At 40.9% G+C, this 25566-nt stretch overlaps 1 protein-coding gene across 2 annotated transcripts in view; it reads left to right on the top strand.

Annotated features, from left to right (window-relative positions):
• Positions 1–25566, top strand: part of ASPM (assembly factor for spindle microtubules) — a 61577-nt gene that overhangs the window by 4357 nt on the left and 31654 nt on the right. For both annotated transcript variants that reach the window (XM_043923603.1, XM_043923601.1), the window contains exons 2-13: positions 3738–3881; positions 4035–5529; positions 11773–11877; positions 12607–12753; positions 14502–14747; positions 15024–15091; positions 17343–17484; positions 18717–18847; positions 19650–19825; positions 22603–22748; positions 22836–22921; positions 23351–23572. In XM_043923603.1, coding sequence (XP_043779538.1) covers positions 3738–3881; positions 4035–5529; positions 11773–11877; positions 12607–12753; positions 14502–14747; positions 15024–15091; positions 17343–17484; positions 18717–18847; positions 19650–19825; positions 22603–22748; positions 22836–22921; positions 23351–23572 — 3108 coding nt within the window. The remainder of the gene's footprint in view (positions 1–3737; positions 3882–4034; positions 5530–11772; positions 11878–12606; positions 12754–14501; positions 14748–15023; positions 15092–17342; positions 17485–18716; positions 18848–19649; positions 19826–22602; positions 22749–22835; positions 22922–23350; positions 23573–25566) is intronic.

The following is a 25566-nucleotide window of genomic DNA, read 5'->3' as shown; positions in this document are numbered from 1 at the left end:
ATGCTTCATGTTTTATCTCAGTTTTTACACCTCTGAGAGTATTTGTCTCCATAAAAAGTCAAGTTTTGTAGATAGACTATCACCATCACAGTCCGAAAAGCAGGTATCAGTTATAAACCCCTTTTAAGTGTCTCTCAGAACTGACTTGCTCTCAGTGGCTTAGTCTATGAACTGTTACAAATTAAAGAAGGACTTCCTCATGGGAGAGTGGATGGAGGAGGAGAAGGTAGGAAAGAGGAAAGGGGGAGGAACATTTTGAGCATCTTTTTTCCCAATGTACTCTCCTGGGTTACAGGATTAAGCCTTCAATTAAGGATAAAAAGACTTGAACTTCATTTTGGTATGCCTTAAAGAAAATAGGCAAACAAACAAAACAAAACCTCTGAAGCCAACTGTACACCTAAGTAATGTTTACAATGTTTAGATGTGCTAGATAGTTTTCAAACATACAGCAGTCCTCTGCTTCTCTCTCCAGCCTCATGTATCTCAGGTCATTTGCCTTCTCACTACTATTAACCACACTGGTCCTCTGTCTGTCTGGGGTTGTCCTACGAGGCAACCCTAACCATAACCCTGACCCTCTGGTTCCAGGGCTATGCATGTGCTCGTACCTTCTGAACTGCTTCTCCCTGACAGCTCAGTTGGCAAAGAATCCATCTGCAATGTGGGAGACCTCGGTTCAATTCCTGGGCTGGGAAGGTACCCTGGAGAAGGGATAGGCGACCCACTCCAGTGTTCTTGGGCTTCCCTGGTGGCTCAGCTGGTAAAGAATCCACCTGCAATGCGGGAGACCTGGGTTCAATACCCGGGTTGGGAAGATCCCCTGGGGAAGGGAAAGGCTACCCACTCTAGTATTCTGGCCTGGAGAATTCCATGGACAGTCCATGGGGTCGCAAAGAGTCGGACACGACTGAGCTACTTTCACTTAGCTCTGTGTGTCCAGCTCATTCTTATACTTTGTTTTAGCTTAAATATTATACTTATTATAATCTCTGATCAGGCAGTTAGAGATTATAGTTCCCTTCACTATTGCTGTGCCTCTCAACCTTTTTTTGTTTCATTGATGACAGTACTGGGGACTTGTATTTTTGTACTTATCTTTTTACTTAGATTTTGTCATTTCTTTTTATTGAGCAGAATATAGTGTCCATGAGACCAGAGGCCATGTGTGTTTTTCATTCATTCAATAATTTTGTCACTTAAATATTTAACATACGCCACCTCTGTGTCAGGCACTATGTCTGCCATTAGGCACTCAATAACTGTTTGTTAAATAGTTTCTTTTTTAGAAGGAGCTCCCCCTTTTAAATTAAAAAAACAATTTTTTATGTATAAATTGAGAAGCAAGTAGTAAGAATTCACACTCTTGAATTTATCCTAAATAGATAATTTCATCCAAATCTCAGTGACAATGAAATTTGAAAGATAAGCCCTTTAAGTACAAGTGGATCTCAGATATTGTGGGTTCTCATCCAGACCACTGCAATAGAGTGAAAATCATAGAAAAATGAGTCACATGAAGTTTTTGGTTTCCCAGTGCATATAAAATTTATGTATACACTATTCTGTAATTTTTTAAGTGTACTATAGCATCATGTTGAAGAAGATGCTATACATATCTCAACTAAAAAGACTACTACTAAAAGATACTAACAATCAATTGAGCCTTCTGCAAACTATACCTGTTTTGTGGTTGTAAGGTCTGACCTTGATGTTGGTGGCTGCTGACTGGTCAGGGTGGTGGTTGCTGAAGGCTGGGGTGACTGTGCCAATTTCTTAATATAAGACAGTAGTGAAGTGTGCTGCGTTGATTGGCTCTTCCTTTCATGAATAATTTCTCTATAGCCTGCAGTGCTGTTTGATAGCATTTTCACCACAGCAGAACTTCTTTAAAAATTAAAAGTCTCTCCTCTTCAGCCTTGTTCTGCTTTCCCAACTAGGTTTATGTAATATTCTAAATCCTTTGTCATCATTTCAATAATCTCCACAGCCTCTTCACCAGGAGTAGATTCCGTCTCAAACCAGTCTCTTTGCTCATCCATAAGAAACAACTTCCCACCCATTCAAGTTTTATCATGAAATTGCAGCATTTCAGTCACATCCTCAGACACTTCTAAATCTGTTACTGAGTCCACACTTGTACTGCTCACCACACAATAGGCTCTTAATCCTAGAGACAAGCTGTTGGGGCAAGGAGTAGTGACTTTATATGGAAATGCAAGTGACCAAAAAGACGGTGGACTAGTGTCCCAAAGAATCATCTGACCCTAGTTAGAATTCAGGCTGCTTCTTCTTTTGTTTTTTAAGAGGAGGGCACGTGGTCTGTTGTTACAAACTTCTTGGTGTCAGAATCCTTTGTTCTTGCAGCTGTCCCTATAGGTCAGGTCATGATGTTCCCATAAACCCCCAAAGGACAAATGCTGTAATGTATTCTACAACTTTTTAATCTCTATCTTACTGGGAAAGTGTAACACTTAAGGGTCAGAGCCTTGAGAGTGGGCTCTCCTGTATGTTTCAAGCTACCTGCAACATTCTTAGCTTGTACAAAAGCAATGGAATACAAAGTTTAAAGTAAAAGAAACAGATCTACTGTGGAGTGCGATTTATTCTTCCCTATTACAACTCAAGTTCTCTTGCTATTCCTCCCACATCTGCACCTTTGCTGAAGTCTTGAACCCCTCAAAGTCATTCCGGAGACTGAAATCAACTTCTTCCAGATCCCTGTTGATGTTGACATTTTGACCTCTTCTCATGAATCATGAATGTTCTTAATGGCATCCAGAATGGTGGATCACTTTCAGAAGGTTTTCAATTTACTTTTCCCAGATCCATCAGAAAGAAGAAGCACTCTCCATGGTGGCTATAGCCTCATGAAATGTATTTCTTAAGGCTGAAATGGAAACTACTCCTTGTTTCTCTGGGTTGCAGAAGTCGTAAAGCTTCCTGAACCTTGATTACTACTTCATCTATAAAACATGCGTCATGAAAGTATCTGCTTCCTACAGATGTGAGATTCAGACTAGTTATGTTAGATACCTGAAACTAGGCCTGGACTATCAATAATGGTGCTATGGACTTTAGAGAAGCTCGTGGGGAGCAAGGAATTTAGCTGATCATTTTTACATTTCTTTCCGAAAATGTCTTTCTCATATAAGGTATTTATATTTGAAATGGAAGTTCTGTACATAGTCTAAAGAAGTGGAAATAATGTGATTAAATTTTAAAAAAACCACTGAACTAAAATAAAGTGATTCGTAGACTCTCTGTTCCACTGCTTTCATATACAATTAAGAGTTTATTATAATTTTATTTTGTTGTGAACTTTGTTATTACTGGTAGCCTTTTTCCTTAGAATGAAATGAGCTAGGGTAGGAAGATACATTTGACTTGTTAAATGTTGGTGACTAACAATTATTAATCCTCTACTGTATTCTCTCTATTGATAATGGGGGTGTTAGTTGCTCAGTTGTGTCCAACTCTGCAACCCTATGGACTGTAGACCACCAGTCTTCTCTGTTCATGGGATTCTCCAGGCAAGAATACTGGAGTGTGTTGCCATGTACTTCTCCAGGAAATCCTCCTGACCCAGGGATCGAACCTGGGTCTCCTGCATTGCAGGCAGGTTCTTTACTGTCTGAGCCACCGGGGAAGCCCCATTTGTAATAATATGTAATATGTTTGTGTTGTTATACCTCACTACTGTTATAGTCACTTAAAATATGTTCTTTTGGTTATAGCCTAAAGAAAAAATTGTTGTTTCTATTACCTGGACACCGTTAAAAGGAGGCCGAGTAAGAGAGACTGTGACATTTCTTGTAAATGATATTCTGAAACACCAAGCTATATTACTAGGAAATGCAGAAGAGCCGAAAAAGAAAAAGGTAACAGGTTTTCATCATTCTATAATTTACTCTAGGAAATAATATGTAAAATCATTTTGTTCACAGATCTCTTGAAGTAACATACATAATACTGCCTATAAGTAGTATTAAATAGTTATCAACTTAATCTGTATGTTTTGCTTATCTTTGCAGAGGACTCTTTGGGATGCTATTAATAAGAAGAAAGTATCAGCGTCTTCAAGTCATAACAAGAAGGTTTCAAATATTCAAAATGTGAATAAAACATTTAATGTTTCCCCCAAAGCTGACAGAGTTAGGAGCCCACTACAAGCCTGTGAGAATCTGGCTACAAATGGAAACTCTTCCCCACCAGAAAGCAGTCCTTTAATCCTTGAAGAAAATAAACTCCCCATATCACCTATCAGCCCCGCTTTCCAAGAGTGCCACAGGGAGACCTGCTTGCCACTTCCTATTCGTCGATCTACGACCTACACATCCCTTCCTGCTTCTGAAAATGGGGAACTGGTGAAAGCAGACGGTGCCAACACTGCAAAAGATTTTCATTTTAATGAGAAAGGCATAACTGAAACTTCCTTTGACTCCATAGGTAATGGTAATAGTCAAATTGAAGAGAATGGTAAACTTACTCTTACCCCAAATTATTCTTCAAGTCTGAACATCACGCAAAGCCAAGGACATTTTTTAAGTCCAGATTCTTTTGTGAATAATAGCCATGCATCCAATAATGAACCAGAATTCGTGATGTGTCTCTCACCAGATACGTTTGTGAAAGGTAATACAAGGCCTGTGCTTTTGGAATCAAAAAGGGTACATGAAATCTGTCGGAAAATTTTAAGTCCAGATTCTTTCATAAATGATAATTATGGACTAAATGAGAATCTAGAAACAGAGTCAGTCAACCCAATTCTATCCCCAAATCAATTTTTAAAAGATAATAGGGCATATATACATATATCTCAGCAAACATGTAAATTGTCACCATTATCTACTGGATGTTTTCAGGACTCACAGCCTCCTCAAGATGAGAGAAAAAATGCAGCTGTACCTTGTATTTCTGAATGTCAGCAGTTAGAATCTTCAAAAGCTACTTTTGAAGCATCCAAAGCTTTAGAAATGATGTCAAACTGTTACACTTTTAAAAAACAGAACCAGCCTAAACTTTCAGCAGTTCAGGATATTTCTAGTTGCAGCCGTGATAAACCTATTAAGAGACGCCCAATACTTTCTGCCACTGTGACTAAAAGAAAGACCACTTGGGCTGTAGAAAACCAAATGGAGACTGTTAAACCAAAGGCAAAAAGATGTCTCAATGTCGTAGTGGGTGACTGTGAAAAAGAAACAGATGATCAAAAACAGAAAGATGATTTTCATCCTTTTCTTCCAACTAGAGATTTAATATCGAGTAGACCTAAGAGCTCTAAAAACACAGTAACTCCTCCCTGCAAGGTAGCTTCAGTTGCTCATAAAAGAAAGAGTGAGGGACACACAGGAGATGAAAATGTGACAGTGACAGTTACAGAATGCACAGAAGTACAAGAAGTCAAAAGGATCCATTTTTCTCCTGTGGAGTCTAAAACATCAACTGTTAAACACACAAAAAAAGTGGTAACCGCCTCCTTGAAACGTGTTAGCCACAGAGAGAAATTAAACCTGAAGAAGAAAACCGGTGAGTCTCGTTAATAAAATCTTTCATGAACGTATACCTGTATGGGGGATATTTTCTATTTCTTTTGGTTTAGTAAATTGCTATTGAGAAGCTTGAATCAACTTGTACTTTTAAGCCACCACTTGGCTTAGTGGAAGATGAGTCAGACGTAGAGTAGGGCCGAATTCTGAAATCACTGTGATCTCATTCTTATTTACATTTTTGATGTTTTGTTCATCATGATTTTTCTGCAGTAATTTTTAAGAACTATTGCATTAAAATACTTGTCTTTCCATTTTTAAAAAATATTTTAACATATTTGTTTATTTGGTTGTATCGGGTCTTGGTTGCAGCATGCGAACTCTTTTTTTTCCCCCCCAAACTTTAAAGTTTTATTTTGTATTGGGGTATAGCCGATTAATAATGTTGTGATAGTTTCAGATGAAAGCTGAAGGGACTTAGCCATACATTTACATGTATCCATTCTCCCCTAAACTCCCCTCCCATCCAGGCTGCCACATAACGTTGCGCAGAGTTCCATGTGCTATACAGTAGGTCCTTGTTGGTCATCCATTTTAAATATAGCAGTGTGTACTTAACCTTTCCAAGGTCCCTAACTATGCCTTCCCTCCCAGCAACCATAGTTCATTTCCTAAGTCTGTGAGTCTCTCTCTGTTTTGTAAGTTCATTGATATAATTTCTTTTTAGATTCCACACATAAGGTATGTCATAAGATATTTCTCCCTCTCTGTCTGACTTACTTCACTCAGTATGACACTCTCTAGGCCCACCCATATTACTGCAAATGACATTATTTCATTCTTTTTAATGGGTTGAGTAATATTCCATTATATGTATGTGCCACATCTTCTTTATCTATTCCCTGTCGATTTAGACTGTGTTTCCATGTCCTGGCTACTGTAAACAGTGCTTCAGTGAACATCGGGGTGCATGTATCCTTTTGGATCATCGTTTTCTCTGGATACATGGCACGCAAACTCTTAGTTGTGGCAAGTGGGATCTAGTTCCCCAACCAGAGATCGAACCTGGGCCCCCTGCACTGGGAACATGGAGTCTCAGTCACTGGACCATCAGGGAAGTCCCTACCTGCTTGTCGTGCTGACAGTTTTTTGCTCCCCCCGCCGTGTCACACCCAGGGAAGTACTGAACGTGCCTCGCCTTAGTCCAGGCCCCAAGGTGAGGGCCCAGTGCATGCCTGGCCCCATCACACTGTCTGAGGGGGCGCAGAGGAGGCCTTCACCCAGGGACGGCATTCTCCTTAGCCTGTACTTGGCCGTTATTTGGGATGAAGACAAGGCCCCAAGCTCCTCTTTCCTTTAGGAGGAACCTCACTGTTCCTTTCCCAGCCCTCCCCCGTCCCACCCCTCTCTGCCTCAGAAACTGTCAGGACTAATCCCAGACTGCCTCGGATGCCAGTCAGGGTCCAGGTAGGAAAACAAACCACACAGGCTACGAAACAGATAATTTAAAGGGACTCCGGGACTCACAGGAGATGTCACGGCCGAGCACTTGAGCTCACTTCTCCTTGTGCGCTCCCCAGGGGGAGCCCCCTTCTGCATCTCCCCAGCTCTCTGCAGTGCCTGTGCGCTCTGGACTCACTGCCTTCCTTCGCATCTGTCTTTGCTGAATGCTCCCTCCTCCTGTTCCCGCCCTGACCTGGCCCTCTCCCGAGAACACACCTTCTCTCCTCCTCTGGCCCGGAACCTCCTGGGACCGTGGACCACCCACCGTCTCATACCTGCTTCCAGACTGTTGCTTCTTCTTTCTTCCTTGGAAATAGATGACAAGAAAGCAAAGGGCCACAGACAGCTTGAAGCTCAGTTTCCATACCACCCCACCTTGAGTTCTCCTTGTTGCACAGAGAGACGACTGAGAATTTTAACATTTGGCTCATAAGACCTTCTCTAAAACTTCTACTTTATGATGTGTCTTTATGATTTCAAGATCCTTGAAGGAGATCCTTCCAGTACTCTGGCCGTGAGTTCCAGCCTCCTTAGGCCACACTCTTAGAGCGTCTCCCTCGCCAGAATTTCAGCATTTTCTCTAAAAGCCAGTGAATCCGCCTCCATTTCCCCAGCCCTCACCCCTGACCTGTCATCATTTTCTCACTTGGCTTGGCCTCCACGGCTCATCGTAGTCCCTTGTTCCATCTTCGTGCTTTTCTGGCACATTCCAGTTCCCAGGCCAGCTCCATGCCTGAACCTTGCTGCTTGAGCTTTAACTCCATGACCGCTCATCTCCAGGAAGCCCGCAGCTCTTCTCGCCTCTGTCGTCCTGCTTTGTTGACTTTATCTCTCTGCTGCAGACTACTGCCCCGCCTCCCTTTTTGTCCTGAAACCTTGAGCACCTGCTTCCTCCTCTGAGGACAAGGTAACAGTAGCCAGTGTTTGCTGCCTACCTTCCCCGCAGCCCCCGCTGTGAGTGCCTTGCTGTTAGCTCCTCTCACACCTACAGCAGTCAGACAGAGTAGACGCTGTCATGAACACATGTTCAAGTCAGGACACCTCCGCATCCAGAAGCTGAGTCTTTGCCTGAGGTCAGGGGGAGTAAGTGGTCAGGCTGGGGCTCCCCCAGGCAGGAGGCTCAGCAGCTGGTGCTCTGGGTCCTCACCTTCGCCAGCAGCCTGCTTCCTACCTCCCTGAGGACGCAGAGGTGCCTCGGCAAGTCCCACGGCATCCTCACCCGCTGTGCTCCCATCCCCTGCTGCCTGCCCTCCTGTGGCAGCCTGAGAGGTCTGTGCGCCTGAGGCAGGCTCTTTACTAGCAATAGTAAAGACCCCAGCCGTCTACACGTTGTTGTTTTAGCAGCTGCCTTTCCCATGTCTCCAGGGTTTTACTCCCTATCGGGTCATTTCTGATTCATGCACAAAGCGCTGTTCTTACTTCCATCTCCCCCAAAAAACAGACTTCTCATTGATACCACATATCCATTCACACCTGGCATCTTTCTGCTTTTTTGTAAACAACACTCCTTGAAAGAACCTACATGTTCATTTTGTGATAGTTCACTGATTCTGTATACTTTTCCATGTAAACATTATGCTTGAATTAAAAGGTGCTTTTTAATGTAAAAAAAAAAATCACTTTGAAAGATGCTTTTATTAGCTGTTTCTAGTTCTCCTGTTTGTTGAAGTCACTTCAACCAGATTTTGATGACTCTAGTAAAACCTTTTTTTGTCAAGGTCATCAACACCTCCACACTGAATCCAGAGGTTATTTCTCAGTCTTCATCTTGAACTATTAGGCAACCTCTCTCTTCTGGGACCGCTTTACCCTGCCACTCCCACTTCCTCCTGGTTCTCTTCCTGCCTCCCTGGGGGCGCCTCTATGTTTGTCGCTCCAGCCTCTAAACTTTGAGGTACACGAGGACTCAATCACTGAAACTTTTTCACACTTTTGCTCATTCCCTTAATGCTTTCAGGCCATCTCACAGCTTTCAGTACTGCCTCTACATGGAGGCCTTCGTTTTACATCTCTAGGACGGACTTCTCATCTAGACTCGTTTATCCAACATCTTTTATTTCCACTTGACTGTCTCGTGAGCATCTTTACTTTGTCCAAAAGCAGCCCTTTGCCATCCCCAGTCCTGTGACATCTGTCCCCGGTGTGTCAGTCCAACACACTTCTGTTATGATCTCCTCGCATCTCAGGCCCCAGACCTTGGGGTGTCCCTAAGTATGTATCTCTCCTACCCTTTCTCTAGAAATTCAGACAGTCTGCCTGATTCTAAATTCAGCCCATCAACAAATCCTGTCTTCTTTCCAAGTGCATTCAGAACTGGGTCACTTCTCACCATCACTGACGGCCCCATCCAAGCCTATGTCTCTGCAGGTCCCCTATCGGATCTTGCCTTCACCCTTGCCTTCTCTGGAGTCTATTTTCCACTTAGCTGCCAGGGTGATGCTTTTAAAATATTCATCAGTTGGATTCTAACCTGCTCCATTTCTATACCCCCGATGGCCTTTCATCTCACTGGAAGCCAGATTCTTACAGTGACGTGCAAGACCCTTTAAGGTCTCCAGAGAAAGAAGTCAGTTTTTCAAGGTGCATTGATTCAACTCTGATAAGGAACCTACTGTGTGCTATGCATTGTTCTAGGCTCTGTGGATACTAGGAGAAAAGACATCATTCCTGTCCTCAGCAGCTCCCAGTCCTTGGAGCTATGCCCAGGGAATCATACTTGGCTTTATGGGAATGACACGAAGATGTGAGACGTTTCCAAGGAAGTCTCCCACAGAACAAAATGGTTGTAGGCGGAGGGACTAGCTTTTGCAAGCCTTCAGAATGAGGAACTCCTCATATTTTTAGTTTTTTAGTACGTTAAGATGGGAAGAAACTTATAACCTAATAGACGTTATGTAACAAATTGGTCATATTCCTTATTTTGACCATTGGCGTGGATTTGCAATTCTTCTAAGTCAAAGCTAAGCAGACTCTTTCTCTGAAGGTCCAGACAGTAAATATCCAGGTTTTGCAGCATATGTGACCTCTGTCACAGCCACTGGGCCCTGTCATTGCTGACGGGGAAACAGCCACAGACAATGTGGACATGAGCAGCTGTGACTCCATGCCAAGAAGACTTTATTTATGGACACCGAGATCTGAATTTCATATCGTCTTCATGTGTCATGAAATAAAACTGTTTGGAGGTCTATTTTGTTTTTAAGTAGTGTTCAAAAATGTGAAAACTTCTTAGCTTGCAGATATAGTCCGCAAACAGCTATGGGTTGGATTCTGCCCTGGGCCTTAGCTTTCCCGCCTCTGGCTTTATTGTTAATATTAGCTCCTGGTTTGTATGGAGCATCAGTGCAAGCTGGTGTGAAACCCACCTTTGAGGGAGTGAACTGCGCTAGGACAGGTTATTTTCCTCTGTGACTTTCCTGTACTTTCCCTGTAGGTGCCCACCCCCCACCCTCTACCTCCTGTAGGTACCCCCACCATCTACCTCCTATAGTTACCCCCACCGTCCACCTTCTGTAGGTACCACTCACCATCTACCTCCTAAAGGTACTCCCCGCCGTCTACCTCCTGTAGTTACCCCCACGGTCTACCTCTTGTAAGTACCCCCCACCGTCTACCTCCTGTAGGTACCCCCCACCGTCTACCTCCTGTAGGTACCCCCCACCATCTACTTCATCACCTGGATAAGGCCTGGGAACCTATCCGGGTTCTCATTCTCCATCATGCGCCTAGTGAGTTGACATTAAGCCCTGTTACAAGTTCTGCTATGAAAACAGCTCTTCTATGGTTTTGTCTCCACTGCTTCTGTGTTCCTTTAAATTCTCACCATAGCTGACTCAGGCCCCTAGGATTGCTTCATTTTCGCTACCATCTCTAGTCTTGACTCCAGTCCACTGTCCATTCCATCTTCTGAAATACATGTGACAGTGTGACTGCCTGGACCTTAATCCTTCACTGGCCCACCAGGTACTTGGAACTGAACTACAGTGCAAGCTCTGAAGCCATACTGTCCAGCTCAGCCACCTACTAGCATGCATGACCTTGACCAAGTAGCATAGTTGCTCTAAGCTCCATAAAACATGGAAAATGACAGTGGACTTCTGATAGATTTCTGGTGCTGACTATATCAGGTAATCTAAATTACAAGACTCTGATAGTGCCTGGCGCAAGTATTCAACTACTAGCTATCACTGTTATTTTTCATATTTTTGAATGCCTTTCTTCCTCTTCCAACCTCTTTTTTGTCTTGCTTTTCTTGTCTGTGTTCTTGGCTCCAGTACCACCTTGCAGTTCAGTCAGAGGCCCCGTTCCTGGTGTCATGTCCACTACAGGGTCAGCTCAGGGGTGCTCCCTCCAGGAGGCTGTCTGCCTTCCAGTGACTCAGCTTGGCCTCCCCTAGTCCTGGGCTCCTCGTATATTTCTGATGTAATGTATTGTGATCCTTTCTACTCCTCTGTTCTGGACCCAGAACATCCTGAGAGCTGGGACCACATCTTTCCATTCTGCATTCTCAGCAACTAGTTGTACACACACACACACACACACACACGGAGCTGGTTGACTCTCAGTCATAGCTTCTGTCGACACAAAATACATTGTAGTTTCTGGTCTGTAACTTCCAGACGTAGGTTTTATTTGCCCAAGTTCATACCCTGGAGCATAGTGGTTACTCAGATCTGCTAAATGGAGATGATTTTGGAGAGTGCAGATTTTAAGTTGATAGTAGTTCATTTGCAGAATTTATTTTACTTTTTAAATGCTATTCTTTTTCTCATGATTGTAGATTCATTAGGATACAGAACTCCTACCTCTAAAACAAACAAAAGGACAAGACCCTTTGTTCCTGTGGCTCAGTCTAACTTGACCTTCATAAAACCACTAAAAGCAGGCAAGTGTTTAATAACTTTAAAGTCTATGAAAAATTGACACTGAATGAAGCAATAATCGCATTTCAAATGAAAATGAATTGATTTTTTTTTTTAATGGAATAAAAGCCTTGAATTGTTAAAAGGTATGTATCCTAGTAACAGGATATTTTCTGAGTTCAATGAAGTTGACTCACTTTTCTTGGGATTTTTAATTAACCAGGAGGTACTGCCTTACTTTTACTTTTACTACATTTTACACCCCAAAATGGGTTTCCCTAGTAGCTCAGCTGGTAGCAAATCTGCTTACAAGGCAGGAGACCCCAGTTCGATTCCTGGGTCAGGAAGATTGCCTGGAGAAGGGATAGGTTAACCGTCCAGTATTCTTGGGCTTCCCAGGTGACTCAAACGGTAAAGAATCCGCCTGCAATGCAGGAGACCTGGGTTTGATCCCTGGGTTGGGAAGATCTCCTGGAGGAGGGCAACCCACTCCAGTACTCTTGCCTGGAGAATCCCATGGACAGAGGAGCCTGGCGGGCGACAGTCCACGGGGTCACAAAGGGTCGGACAGGGCTGAGTGACTAAGCACAGCACAGCACACCCAAAATGCTTTCAACTGCTTCCAGCAAGAAGTAGAAACGCAAACATTGTTCAGTGTCTTAAGGTGATTTTGCTGACGATAGTCTATTGCTATAGATGGTATAATAATTTAAAGGAAAAATTTTTATGCCTTAACCTAATTGTATTCCTAGGTATACCTAGACATCCAATGCCGTTTGCTGCAAAAAACATGTTTTATGATGAACGCTGGAAGGAGAAGCAGGAGCAGGGCTTCACTTGGTGGCTAAATTTTATATTAACTCCTGACGACTTCACTGTAAAAACAAATATTTCTGAAGGTAAACATGAAGTTAATGTTTAAATTAGATAATACTTTTGTTTTAATGGGTCATTTTTAACATGATTTTTTCATTCTTTAGTTGTACAGATTTATTGGGCTTCCCTGGTCCCTCAGATGGTAAAGAGTCTGCCCATAATGTGGGAGACCTAGGTTCAATTCCTGGGTCAGGAAGATCCCCTGGAGAAGGAAATGGCAGCCCACTCCAGTATTCTTGCCTGGAAAATCCGATGGACAGAGGAGCCTAGCAGGCTACAGTCCGTAGGGTCGCAAAGAGTCGAACACTACTGAAGTGACTTCACTATCACTTTCACAAGTGTATCATAGAGTAGTTAGTGGCACAGCACACTAGGTCATTAAAACAGATGCTCATTATTGTGCAGGTGAGAGAATTTTGTGCTGTTAAGAACTGAACTTCTTTTTTTGTTCATCAGCCAGTGTCATTTCCAGCCTTTCCAGTGAATGGGTTTTATTGTAAGACAGATGCAGTCGGCATTAACAGTGAGACACGGCTGCCTAGAAACCCAGTCCAGTCTTAGCTGCACCATAAAGTGGAATGTCCTGGTGGATCATTTTGTCTTGTATGGCCTGTTAGGGATATTGTCTCCACTGGACCCTGTTTAAGATGTTTATGGCCAAGTATATAATGATGAGGGGTCTAAAAACCAGTGGCTATGAGGAATTTTTAAAATATTTCACTGTAGTTCTGGAAGAGAAAAAAACTCAAAGTATGGAATGTGATGAAAACACGGTGTTCTTCAAATATTTAAAGGGTTTTCTCCTGAGAGAAGGAGGGTTCACTTGGGCTACTCTCCCATAGAAGTTACAGAGATCAGTTCAACTCCAGATAAGGAAAACCCCTTTAAAATACTTAACTTGCCCAGGCGTCGCACAGGCTGACTTTGGGGGGACGATTTCCCTCTTGCTGTAGTGCTCCAGCAGACACTGGTCTGCATTTGTTAGAGAAGTGTGCATAGGAATTCTACCTTTGATTAGGTACTTTTCTTTTTCTCCAAAATTAAACAAAACATGGTTTTAGTTCTTTCCTTGAGAGAAGATGTGCTCTATGAAAATTCAAGTTGCATTTCAAAATTTAACTTTAATAAATCACATTCTTTTTTTTAAACCTTTATTAATTTATTTTTAAATATTATTTCTATTTCTATTTGGAATAGAGAAATATAACTTTTAAAAAAATGTATTCAAGCATATTGACTTTTTACCTTTTTTATATTTCCCATTACTTTTTAAATTATTATTCTTTTTAAATTTATTTTTGTAATTGAAAGATAATTGCTTTTAGTATTTTGTTGGTTTCTGTCATACATGAGCATGAATCAGCCATGGATATATGTATGTCCCCTCCCTCTTATACTCCCTCCCAACAAATCCCATCCTTTAGGAGCTAATCTTTTGATAAAGTGTATGGAAGCAGAGAAGCCAGCTAGGAGCCTCACTCATGAGTCTGGGTTAGAGGAGATCACGTGGGAACCTGGACGACAGTGGTTATGAGAAATGGTTAGACTTGGGACACAGTTTGCAGGTACAGTCAGCTTGTTGTGACCATAGGACAGTGTAAGCTGAGTGAAGGATGACACCTTCACTTTGAGGTGGGAAGGAGAGGAGCAGGCTGGAAGGCACAGGGAATAGATCCCGTCTTGGCCACCTTCAGCTGCATTCATTGCTAGATTTTAAAGTGTATGCCCATATTGTTTAACCAGACCCGTCCTTTCTTTCATTTTGACCCAGTAAATGCTTCCACTCTTCTTCTGGGAGCAGAGAGTCAACGTAAAATAAGTGTCCCGAAAGCTCCTACCAAGGACGAGGTGTCTCTCAGAGCTTACACTGCTCGGTGCAGGTTGAACAGGTTACGTCGTGCTGCATGCCGCTTATTCACTTCTGAAAAAATGGTTAAGGCTATGAAAAAGCTTGAAATTGAAATTGAAGCTCGGCGGTTAATTGTTCGGAAAGACAGGCACCTCTGGAAAGATGTGGGTAAGAAGATTATAGAAATCTTGAGATTAATTCTTTAAAAACACTCTAGAAATTTTTTGTTTCAGAGTCAAATATGTACGTGGTTTCACTTGGCTGCCTAAAATTCCATAAACTTAAATGAGATCATGTACATATATTAAAGAGTAGAAGTATACTTAAACATATTTCATATATATGATGTTCCTTTTTGGTCTCTGATTTCTCTCCATGAAATTGTATTCACTGTCTCATATATGATTAGTGGCCTGAGCTTACTTGGTTTTATATGCGTTTCAGGAGAACGGCAGAAAGTCCTGAACTGGCTATTGTCATATAATCCTTTGTGGCTACGAATCGGCCTAGAGGTAAGTACACCTTCCAGTTTTTGAAAAAAGATACTTTTTTAAAATATATATATATATATACTTTTAGTAGATTCTTTAATAAAATGATGGTTTCAGTTATCAAATTATTTGGTTACTTAATCTCTCAGTATGAAATTTAAGGTCCCTTCATAAATGCTCATTAGGTTAATAGACCCTGTCGTTCTATATTACTGCTATTTTGTTACATAGCTGTTTTCCCATTAGTTTCTTATATATATAAAATTTGGTACAAGATGTGATAGCAAGTATAGTTAACTCCTTTCTGAGCATTTACCAATGACAATACTAGATTGTTTAAAACACATTAAATACATTTTCTAATTTAGATCTCTATAAAATCCAGTGAGGTATTTATTGTTATTCCAACGTCACTGACAGAACAGAAGCTGAGATGGTAAGTGACTTGCTGAATGCCAATGAAGGGGCAGGATTGGAATTCACACCAGTCTGAAGTCACCAGAAACATTTAGATGGAACACTACTCATGAAAACATCAGAGTTTGAGTTTTTCACATGGTGTATGGTTCAATAATATTTAGAATGATAAAGCTAACTGAATTAGAAAGCCACTAGGAGTTGACTGTTAAAATATTCTTTTATTCCAACCCTCAGTGTTTCCATTCCCTTTAGTCTTTTACTGGTGAACTCTTGTATCTTGTTTAGGCTTTTTACCTAAACGTGGGATATCCCATTCTTCAGTTTTTTCTAAGTTTTTGAATAGAAAAATCTTTTGTACTAAAAAGGAATTTTTACAATAATCTGGCTATTTATCAGAAAATTGAGGTGTTGAGAGAATGAATGATAATCCCACTATGGTCACCCAACTAGATAGTGAACTTGTTAAGATTTCTTCCCTTAATTCTTATTTCAATTGATTTGAAATTCAACGTCTCATTTCTTTCAATGAAAAGTTAATCAGAAAATTGCATATCAACTGGCTATGCTTCAGATATCAAAGAGTTCCAGAACCTCAATTAAAGTAGAACCTGTCTAGGGCTTCCCTGGTGGCACAGATGGTAAAGTAGGACCTGTTTATTTGGGGCATAGCTCTTTTGTGGCAGAGGTAAAGCGTAGCAGAGTTAGAAACATGCAATGCCCTTTGAAGCTTCCTCTTAGACGTAGTGTGCATCACTTCATCCATAGTTCTACCCAAAGTGCATTATCTGTTCAGACACAGATGAGGCAGAAATATTTATTCTTCCACAAGAGATACAGCAAACCTAGGCAATTGGGTGGGAAAGGGGACTTCTAAAGGGAAGGGAGGAATGAATAATTATAAACAAAACATTCTACCATCCCACCTTAGAATTCTGTTAGGGGGCACGACCTTTGAGGATCTTAAGAAAGCATCACATGCCAAAAAATAAGTAAATAAAGATAAAATGTCTCTATTTTGGCAGATATTAGTATTTTTCTATGCTTTTCTCTAGTTTTATCAATATAAAGTTATAAAATACAATTTGATGTTTTTAGTTTTTTCTAATTGCTTTAAAAACCATTAACAATCACATTGATGTTAAATTAATGACATACTTTAATCCTTGATTATATACAGATCTGAACATCCCAAGTTACTGTGGTAGATGGTTTACAGATGGTTTTCCATTTGTTAACTGCCAAGGCATTTAGAGTCATTTAGGTGTGTGTTGTACCTTCATGACACACTTGCAGGATGTGCGTTCCTGTGTGCTGAGTTGCTTCATTCGTGTCCAACTCTTTGTGACCCCGTGGACTGTAGCCCACCAGGCTCCTCTGTCCATGGGATTCTCCAGGCAAGAATACTGGAGTGGGGTGCCATGCCCTCCTCCAGGGGATCTTCCTGACCCAGGGATTGAACCTGCGTCTCCCATGTCTCCTGCACTGGCAGGTGGGTTCTTTACCACTAGTGCCACCTAGGAAGCCCACTAACAGGACAGTTGTCATTAAATTTGAATAAGAGGGCTACATTTGATAGTTCTTAAAAGAAAAAACTGCAATATAAATATCACTTGTCATATAATTTTTAAGAACTTATCTTAGTCATGAACTTTCCTCTCTTCACTAAGAGTGCACTAAAAATTGCAGAGAACATACATGTTCATCCCAAAGAGCCTGGGCGAACATCCCCGTCTCTCCCAAAGGAATCAGAACCTCGCCAGTTCTTAGGCCAGCGTCGTCTGTCCCTCCCCTCTGCATCCCTGTGCCCCAGAGAGACAGCACGGCCCTGACTTGGGCTTGGATTTCTTTTCAGACCATATACGGAGAACTGGTGCCTCTGGAAGACAACAGTGACGTCACGGGGCTGGCGATGTTCATTCTGAACCGCCTGCTTTGGAATCCTGACATCGCAGCCGAGTACAGGCACCCGAGTGTCCCTCACCTGTACCGAGATGGTGGGTGGCTCTGCCTCCGTCATGTGCTCCCCACGCTGTGTGCAGAGGGCGTCTCGTCCTCATTGCTGTCTCTGTCCGCCTTCACCTTCCAGAGAAACCGGTGTAAAAGGCCTCTGTCTCCACTGCCGTCTAGTTCTGCGGCCCCGCCATCCCCCTTTCCCGCCTCCGCTCTAGCCCTGTCCTCCTTTGCGCCTGTCGTCTCTCCTCTCCACCTCACACGTGGGCCTCACGCCCTGCGGAGGTCACGTCTGGCTTGGGCTGCCGCTGGCTGTTTTAGTATTCTTGGCCCCTAGGTCGGTGCCTGCATGTGCCTCGTGATGCGTTTGTCCTCTGAAGCGAACTCAGTCTCTTGCTGTGTCTGTGCCCCAGTTTCTTCCATCACCTGGAAACGTTAAATAGTACCTGCCCCATAGAGCCGTCGTGAGCCTGAAATGAATCTGTACATGGAAGGCCTAAGAAAGACACGCAGTGTGCTCCCCGTGCTCATTATGGCTGTTTTGTTCTAGCAGATTGTAACTATCCTACTTTTACATAAAACTTGTCTTTTTATCTTTTTTTAAATTGAAGTAGAGTTGATTTACAATGTTATAGAAGTTTCAGCTGTTCAGCATAATGATTCAAAATTTTGAAAGGCTGTACTCCATTTATAGCGTTTATAAAATATTGGCTATATTCCCTGTGTTGTACAATATGTCCTTGTAGTTTATTTATTTTGTAAGTAGTAATTTGTACTTCTTAATCTCCTACCTCCGTCTTGCCCCCACCTTCCCTCTTCTCACTGGTAACCACTAGTTTGTTTTCTGTATCTGCAAGTCTGTTTGTTTTTATCATATTCACTAGTTTGCTTTGTTTTTTTACATTCCACATATAAGTGATACCATGCAAACTCTTTTTACCATACAAACTCTTTTTAGTTTTTTGAGTCATCTCCATACTGTTTTCCATAGTTCTTGCTCCAATTTACGGTCCCCCGCCAAAAAAAAAAAAAAAACCAGAAAGAAAAGGTAAATAAATATAAGGAATTTTATAGACTTACAAAGAATTCCAAGATAATTTGACTTTAAAGTATAGGACACATCTCAAGAATCCTTAGCAGGAATACATAGACCAAAAGCATATCAGAATAAATAAATATAGAAAAATATTTCAGAAACACCCCCCCCCCCAAGAAAAGAAAACCAAACTTGTCTTGCATAGATGAACGTGCTATGCCTTTTTGTACTTTATTTCAGGTCATGAAGAAGCTCTGTCTAAGTTTACATTGAAAAAGCTATTATTGTTGGTTTGTTTCCTTGATTATGCTAAAATCTCTAGACTTATTGATCATGATCCTTGTCTCTTCTGTAAAGATGCAGAGTTCAAGGTATGGTTTTCATCTTATATTTTTTATTTCACGTATAAGACTTTTGTTTGTTTTTATTGTGTATTTTCTCCTCAGAAAAAGTGATTTTCCCAAAGAACACTAGTCTGATTCTTTGCAACCCCGTAGACTATATACATACAGTCCATGGAATTCTCCAGGCTAGAATACTAGACTAGAGTGGGTAGCTTTTCCCTTCTCCAGGGGACCTTCCCAACCCAGGGATCTAACCCAGGTCTCCGGCATTGCAGATGGATTCTATATCAGCTGAGCCACAAGGGAAGCCCAATAGTGTTTATCCTATATTTTAAATTTCACATATAAAATTTTGTCTGTTTTTATTGTATATTTTCTCCTCAGAAAAAGTGATTTTCCCAAAGAACAGTACTCTGGAGTAGAACAGAGTAGAACAGAAATGCCTGCCCAGCAGTTCTAACCCTGCCTAGCTTGTTGGTTGACATTTCACCGGTGCATCACCCTGTTCTTAGCTTTGCTTTGAGAGTGAATATAACGGTGCTTCTGAGGAATTAATTTGGGAGAAAATTTCTTTCCTAATTTAGTATGCTATCAAATTAATTCTAATTTTTAGAGTGTATTATTATTTATGAGCCCTTTCTTAAAAGGTCTTAAATTGGAAATATTGGAAATATATGAGGTTTGCATTGTTACCATATGAAACTGTCTTTTTATACTACTGTTAATGGTACTTTATTTCTATATGTGCAGAATGATTTGAAACATTTGTTTTTATTATAAGCAGAATGATGATCCTGGACTATAATACCTTCTGCTTGTTTCTCCACAGGCCAGTAAAGAAATCCTTCTGGCTTTTTCACGAGATTTCCTAGGTGGTGAAGGTGACCTTTCCCGTCACCTGAGCTTACTGGGATTTCCTGTGACCCACGTCCAGATGCCTTTCGATGAGTTTGATTTTGCTGTTAAGAATCTTGCTGTAGACTTGCAATGTGGGGTGCGTCTCGTGTGAGTATAAGAAATGGAATTATGTCTCTCCCTAGAATAGACTAAAATTTTCTGGAAGACACTTTTTTCTATACATACACAATCCCTCTTGCTCCTTTATGTAATGGGATAAATCTAGGGTTTAAAAAAGTTGGGGTAAGTTCAGGAAAATGGTGTGAATTTTAGGCCAAGAAACCTTGTCCCCTATCCACATTGTTCCCTGCTGGCAGGTGATGAGGTCTGAGTAGGAACCACTGATGCCCCAGAATAGGATTTGGGGAAAGCATGGGGCTAATTAAATAGCACTTTATCTGCAGTGGTTTCATGACTTCTACATCATTTGAGACCAATTTTATTTGTGTTAACCATGTTGCACATGTAAGGATGCAGCCCTGAAATTAAAAGATGCTTGCTCCTTGGAAGGAAAGCTATGACAAACTTAGACAGTGTATATTTTAAAAAGCAGAGAATCACTTTGCCAACAAAGGTCCATATGGTCAAAGCTAAGGATTTTCCAATAGTCATGTATGAATGTGAGAATTGGACCATAAAGAAGGCTGAGCACCGAAGAACTGATACTTTCAGATGCTGGTGCTGGAGAAGACTCTTGAGAGTCCCTCAGACAGCAAGTAGATCAAAGCAGTCCATCCTAAAGGAAATCAACCCTGAATATTCATTGGAAGGACTGATGTTGAAGCTGAAATTCCAATACTTTGGCCACCTAATGCGACAAGCCAACTCATTGGAAAAGACCCTGATGCTGGGAAAGATTGAGGGCACAGAGAATGAGATGGTTGGATGGCATCACCGAATCAATGGACTTGAGTTTGAGCAAACTCCAGAAGATGGTGAAGGACAGGGAAGCCTGGCATGCTGCAGTCCATGGGGTCACAAAGAGTTGGACAAGACTTAGTGACTGAACAACAACACCACTTGAGGAGAAGTGAGATGAAGACATGGTATGGTTTGCCCAGGTTTTACACGGCTGTGGTAGTGGGCATCAGCTCATGACGTCCAGCTTCACATCACACGCGTTTCCTCACTAACACACTAGAGTCCTAGGCATTGGCTTTGATGTTACAACTGTGAGTCACCACTGCCTTCTTTGGAAGGAGCAGCCTTTACACTGTACCTCAGGTGGCTTCTTTACAATGTGTGACTTGAAGGCATCCTTCTTGTTTCTAAGAAACTCTCTATAATAATATAATGTCTGACATTTGTGAGGAAGTTATCCCTGTATCTTTGTGAATCCCCAGTTCTTCACAAATAGCATACATGGGACTTCCTTTGGTAGTTTAGTGGTTAAGAATTTGCCTTGCAGTGCAAGGGATGCAGGTTCGATCCCTGGTTGGGGAACTGAGATCCTACGTGCCTTAGAGCAGAGAAGACCCAGCACAGCAAAACAAACAAACAATAACAGCACATGTGTCTCTGGTTGCCTTCTAAATTAAATTTCCATGAACCTTCTTTTCTTTTCTGATCATATATTCTCATGACAAAGTAATAGTCTTGAACTTTACTGTAGCTTCCTCTCTTGAGTAATTTCTAAATGGCTCAAGCATTTGCTGTGAATGTTCTCCACACTATTTTTATATTTAATTTTAATTTGTTCATTTCATAAATCCAAACCAGCACATCTGTTTTCTGGCCAATAGCAATTCACAATTTGAAACTTTTTCCAAAAAAAGAAAGAAACTTTTTCCACTGTTTGGGAGGAGCAGTGATTGGCTTCATGTTCGGTGTAGTTTTGTGATGATGGAAGACATTTTTTTGTTCTTTTATAGGCGCTACTGAGGACTTCCCAGTGTTGGGTGTAGATGCTTTGTCATTGTCGGGAACTCTCACTGGTTAAGAGACTCGATCTTGCTTGACAAGCTTCTGTTTTCTTGTGTGTCCCCACAATAAGCATAGGTCTCAGAGGTCATTTGAGGTCACTTGGGAAGGGTTAATCCACTGACGCTGTAGGTGACAGTCAGTCGGTCAGTCTAGTGTTGCAGAAATGCTTCAGACGCTGATTGAGTGGTTGGCCTACACTGATCTTATGTTGCTTCCTGACGTTTAGAAATTATGGTTCTGTAAACAAGTCTGCCAAAATTTAACCAGACACAGTCATTTGTTGGGCTCGAATTTTCTGTGGAAACAATGATTTTTGTCTAGTGTAAAACACTAGATGATATTAGGAGTTTGAATTTAAACTGTGGTACAAATGATTTTTTAAGGTAAGCATTCAAATAATTTTGCTTTACCTGATATAAATATAAGAGAATGGCTTCAGAAACTGTAAAAGTAGGGTTTAGTTCTGATCTTAGTCCTATCATTACTAGTTGTAAGATCACGGGAAATTTATTTTACTTTGTGGGCTTTGGTTTCTTCATCTGCCAAAAATGGGATAATAATTGCCCGACTGTGGGATTTGCCATGGACAAAATAAGAAAAGAAAGGACTAAAATAAGAAAAGATGTCCGTTTTCCTTTCTTTTCCCTACAGAACCTTGTTCTGTTTCTGTGTGCATTTGTGTGTGTGCATCTTATTTTCCATTCTTATATTGTGTTCATAGACCTTAACCCCCAGGTTTAAATGAGAAATAACTCTATTTACTTAACTATGGAGTAACAGTTTTGAGGTAACATTTTGGGATCTTTCTAACCTAAAACCCTTTAACTCTGTAAGATTGATATGGGTGATTATTTAAATGAAGTTAGTTTTTCCTGCATGTTTTTTTTTTTTGTTTGTTTGTATTCTTTTTTTTTTTTTTTTTTAGTTGGAGGCTAATTACTTTACAATTCCTTCATCGTTAGGCGAACTATGGAACTTCTCACGCAAAACTGGAATCTCTCAAAGAAACTCAGAATTCCTGCAATAAGTCGTCTTCAAAAGATGCACAATGTTGACATAGTTCTTGAAATTCTTAAATCACGAGGAATTCAGTTGAATGATGAGCATGGTAAAAACCAAGTAACGATAAAAGTTTTCTTCTCACTGAAAATCAAGTTGTATGTACTTTGTGCTAACAGACTCTTTCCGTTTGCAGGAAATGCAATCCTGTCTAAGGATATTGTGGACAGACACAGAGAGAAAACCCTGGCATTGCTTTGGAAGATAGCATTGGCTTTTCAGGTGCTGTACATTTGGTGCATTGTGTACTTTTTGTCAGTTTTCAATATTGACTTATAAAAGTCTTTTGTGTCAAACAAAGACTAGCAGTAGTAGCTATTGCTCGCTAGACTTACTCTGTCCCAGGAACTGCGCTAACGGCTTTATGTACACTCCGATCTAATCTTCACAAGGCCCCCAGGAGGTCGCTACTGTCATTTCTTTATAGGGGAGGAGACTAGAGCTAAAGGTTCCTCACTGATCGGACACATAGACGAGATCAGATCCCTGACTTAGAACACAGATCCCATGCACTCAAGCACTTACACGTTCCATGACTTCCTTGTAGACTGTGTTTGCCCTAAAAACATATTGATAGTAGGAGACTTGAACTTTTGTGGGTCAAAAATAATGTATGAAAAATATGATATTTATCCTCTTTTTGTATTCCAGGTGGATATTTCTCTTAATTTAGATCAGTTAAAGGAAGAAATTGACTTTTTAAAGAACACACAAAGTATGAAGAAAACAATGTGTGCACTGTCCTGCCGTCCTGATGCTATTATCAGTAAGAAAAGAGACGAAAGGCATAGTGGTCCCTTTGAACAATACAGTGAAAGTGTAAAGCTACTGATGGATTGGGTAAATGCTGTCTGTGGCTTCTATAATAAAAAAGTAAGTTCTGTGTTTTTGTTTTAGCCTAATTTCTTTAAGCAAATTTTGGTTAAAATCAAATAAACAGTGCATGAAATATTTTCTTTAATTTCTTTTCTTCAATTTCTTTTCTTTAATGTCATATAAGGTAGTAGAATTTTATTACTATATAGATTATTATTTATAGGGATATTTTTATATGATGTATTTATATATGTATATATTAATACATAATAATTAACATATAAACACATAACTATAATGATACATCTTATTGTACAGATTTATTATATGATAATACAGATGCTAATATAATTTATATTATAAACAATATGGTGTTAATACCAATTAAAAATTATAATAATAATGATGCTGATGAATTTCTTTTTTCCTTGTTTTTCTTATTGGCGTATAATGGCTTCAGTGTGTTCATTTCTGCCATACAGCAAAGCAAGTCAGTTACATGTATCCCCTCCTAGTTAATATGTACAAGCAAACTTTTCTTCTAATGAGTAAGGGTGCCGTCACATACCTAGTTTCATCAAATCTGTCACCAATTGTGTAATACACAGCTATTTTATGTCTCACTAGGGGAAAAAAAGTGCCCTAGTTGGTAGTCTTAAAAGGAGATGCTTGCACAGAACTAGGGCTCCAGAGGATCATACCCATATGACAAAGTGAATTCACTCAGTTGAGTCTTTGCAGCCCCATGGACTGCAGCCCCCCAGGCTCTTCTGTCCGTGGGGTTTTCCAGGCAAGAATACTGGAGTGGGTTGCCATTTCCTTCTCCAGGAGATCTTCCTCACCCAGGGATCAAACCCGGGTCTCCCACACTGTAGACTGACTCTTTACTGTCTGAGCCACCAGGGAAACGCTTATTACAAAGGTGAGTGCAAATAAACCCACTATGCACAATAGGACATTAGAGAATTTTGCCCCACTGGGTAGAGAGGGAGGAAATAGTCTCCCTCTAACAAATAATCATTTGTTAGATTGATCCTGCATTGCTATATGAAATGTATGGGTTTTTTTTTTCCCTCCTTTATTTATTTATTTTTTCAGTGGGTTTTGTCATACATTGATGTGAATCAGCCATAGATTTACACTTATTCCCCATCCCGATCCCCCCTCCCACCTCCCTCTCCACCCGATTCCTCTGGGTCTTCCCAGTGCACCAGGCCCGAGCACTTGTCTCATGCATCCCATCTGGGCTGGTGATCTGTTTCACCATAGATAATATACATGCTGTTCTTTCGAAACATCTCACCCTCACCTTCTCCCACAGAGTTCAAAAGTCTGTTCTGTATTTCTGTGTCTCTTTTTCTGTTTTGCATATAGGGTTATCATTACCATCTTTCTAAATTCCATATATATGTGTTAGTATGCTGTAATGTTCTTTATCTTTCTGGCTTACTTCACTCTGTATAATGGGCTCCAGTTTCATCCATCTCATTAGAACTGATTCAAATGAATTCTTTTTAACGGCTGAGTAATATTCCATGGTGTATATGTACCACTGCTTCCTTATCCATTCGTCTGCTGATGGGCATCTAGGTTGCTTCCATGTTCTGGCTATTATAAACAGTGCTGCGATGAACACTGGGGTGCACGTGTCTCTTTCAGATCTGGTTTCCTCAGTGTGTATGCCCAGGAGTGGGATTGCTGGGTCATATGGCAGTTCTATTTCCAGTTTTTTAAGAAATCTCCACACTGTTCTCCATAGCGGCTGTACTAGTTTGCATTCCCACCAACAGTGTAAGAGGGTTCCCTTTTCTCCACACCCTCTCCAGCATTTATTGCTTGTAGACTTTTGGATAGCAGCCATCCTGACTGGCGTGTAATGGTACCTCATTGTGGTTTTGATTTGCATTTCTCTGATAATGAGTGATGTTGAGCATCTTTTCATGAAATGTATGTTTAAGTATAAATACATGAAAACAAATGGTCCTGATGCACATGAATAACATATCCTGTAAGGAATGTAAGACAGAAAAACTGTCAGATATGTGATCGTC

This window comes from Cervus elaphus, chromosome 14 (assembly GCF_910594005.1).
Source record: "Cervus elaphus chromosome 14, mCerEla1.1, whole genome shotgun sequence".
NCBI lineage: Eukaryota > Metazoa > Chordata > Mammalia > Artiodactyla > Cervidae > Cervus > Cervus elaphus.
This window is presented reverse-complemented; position numbering and strand designations above follow the sequence as displayed.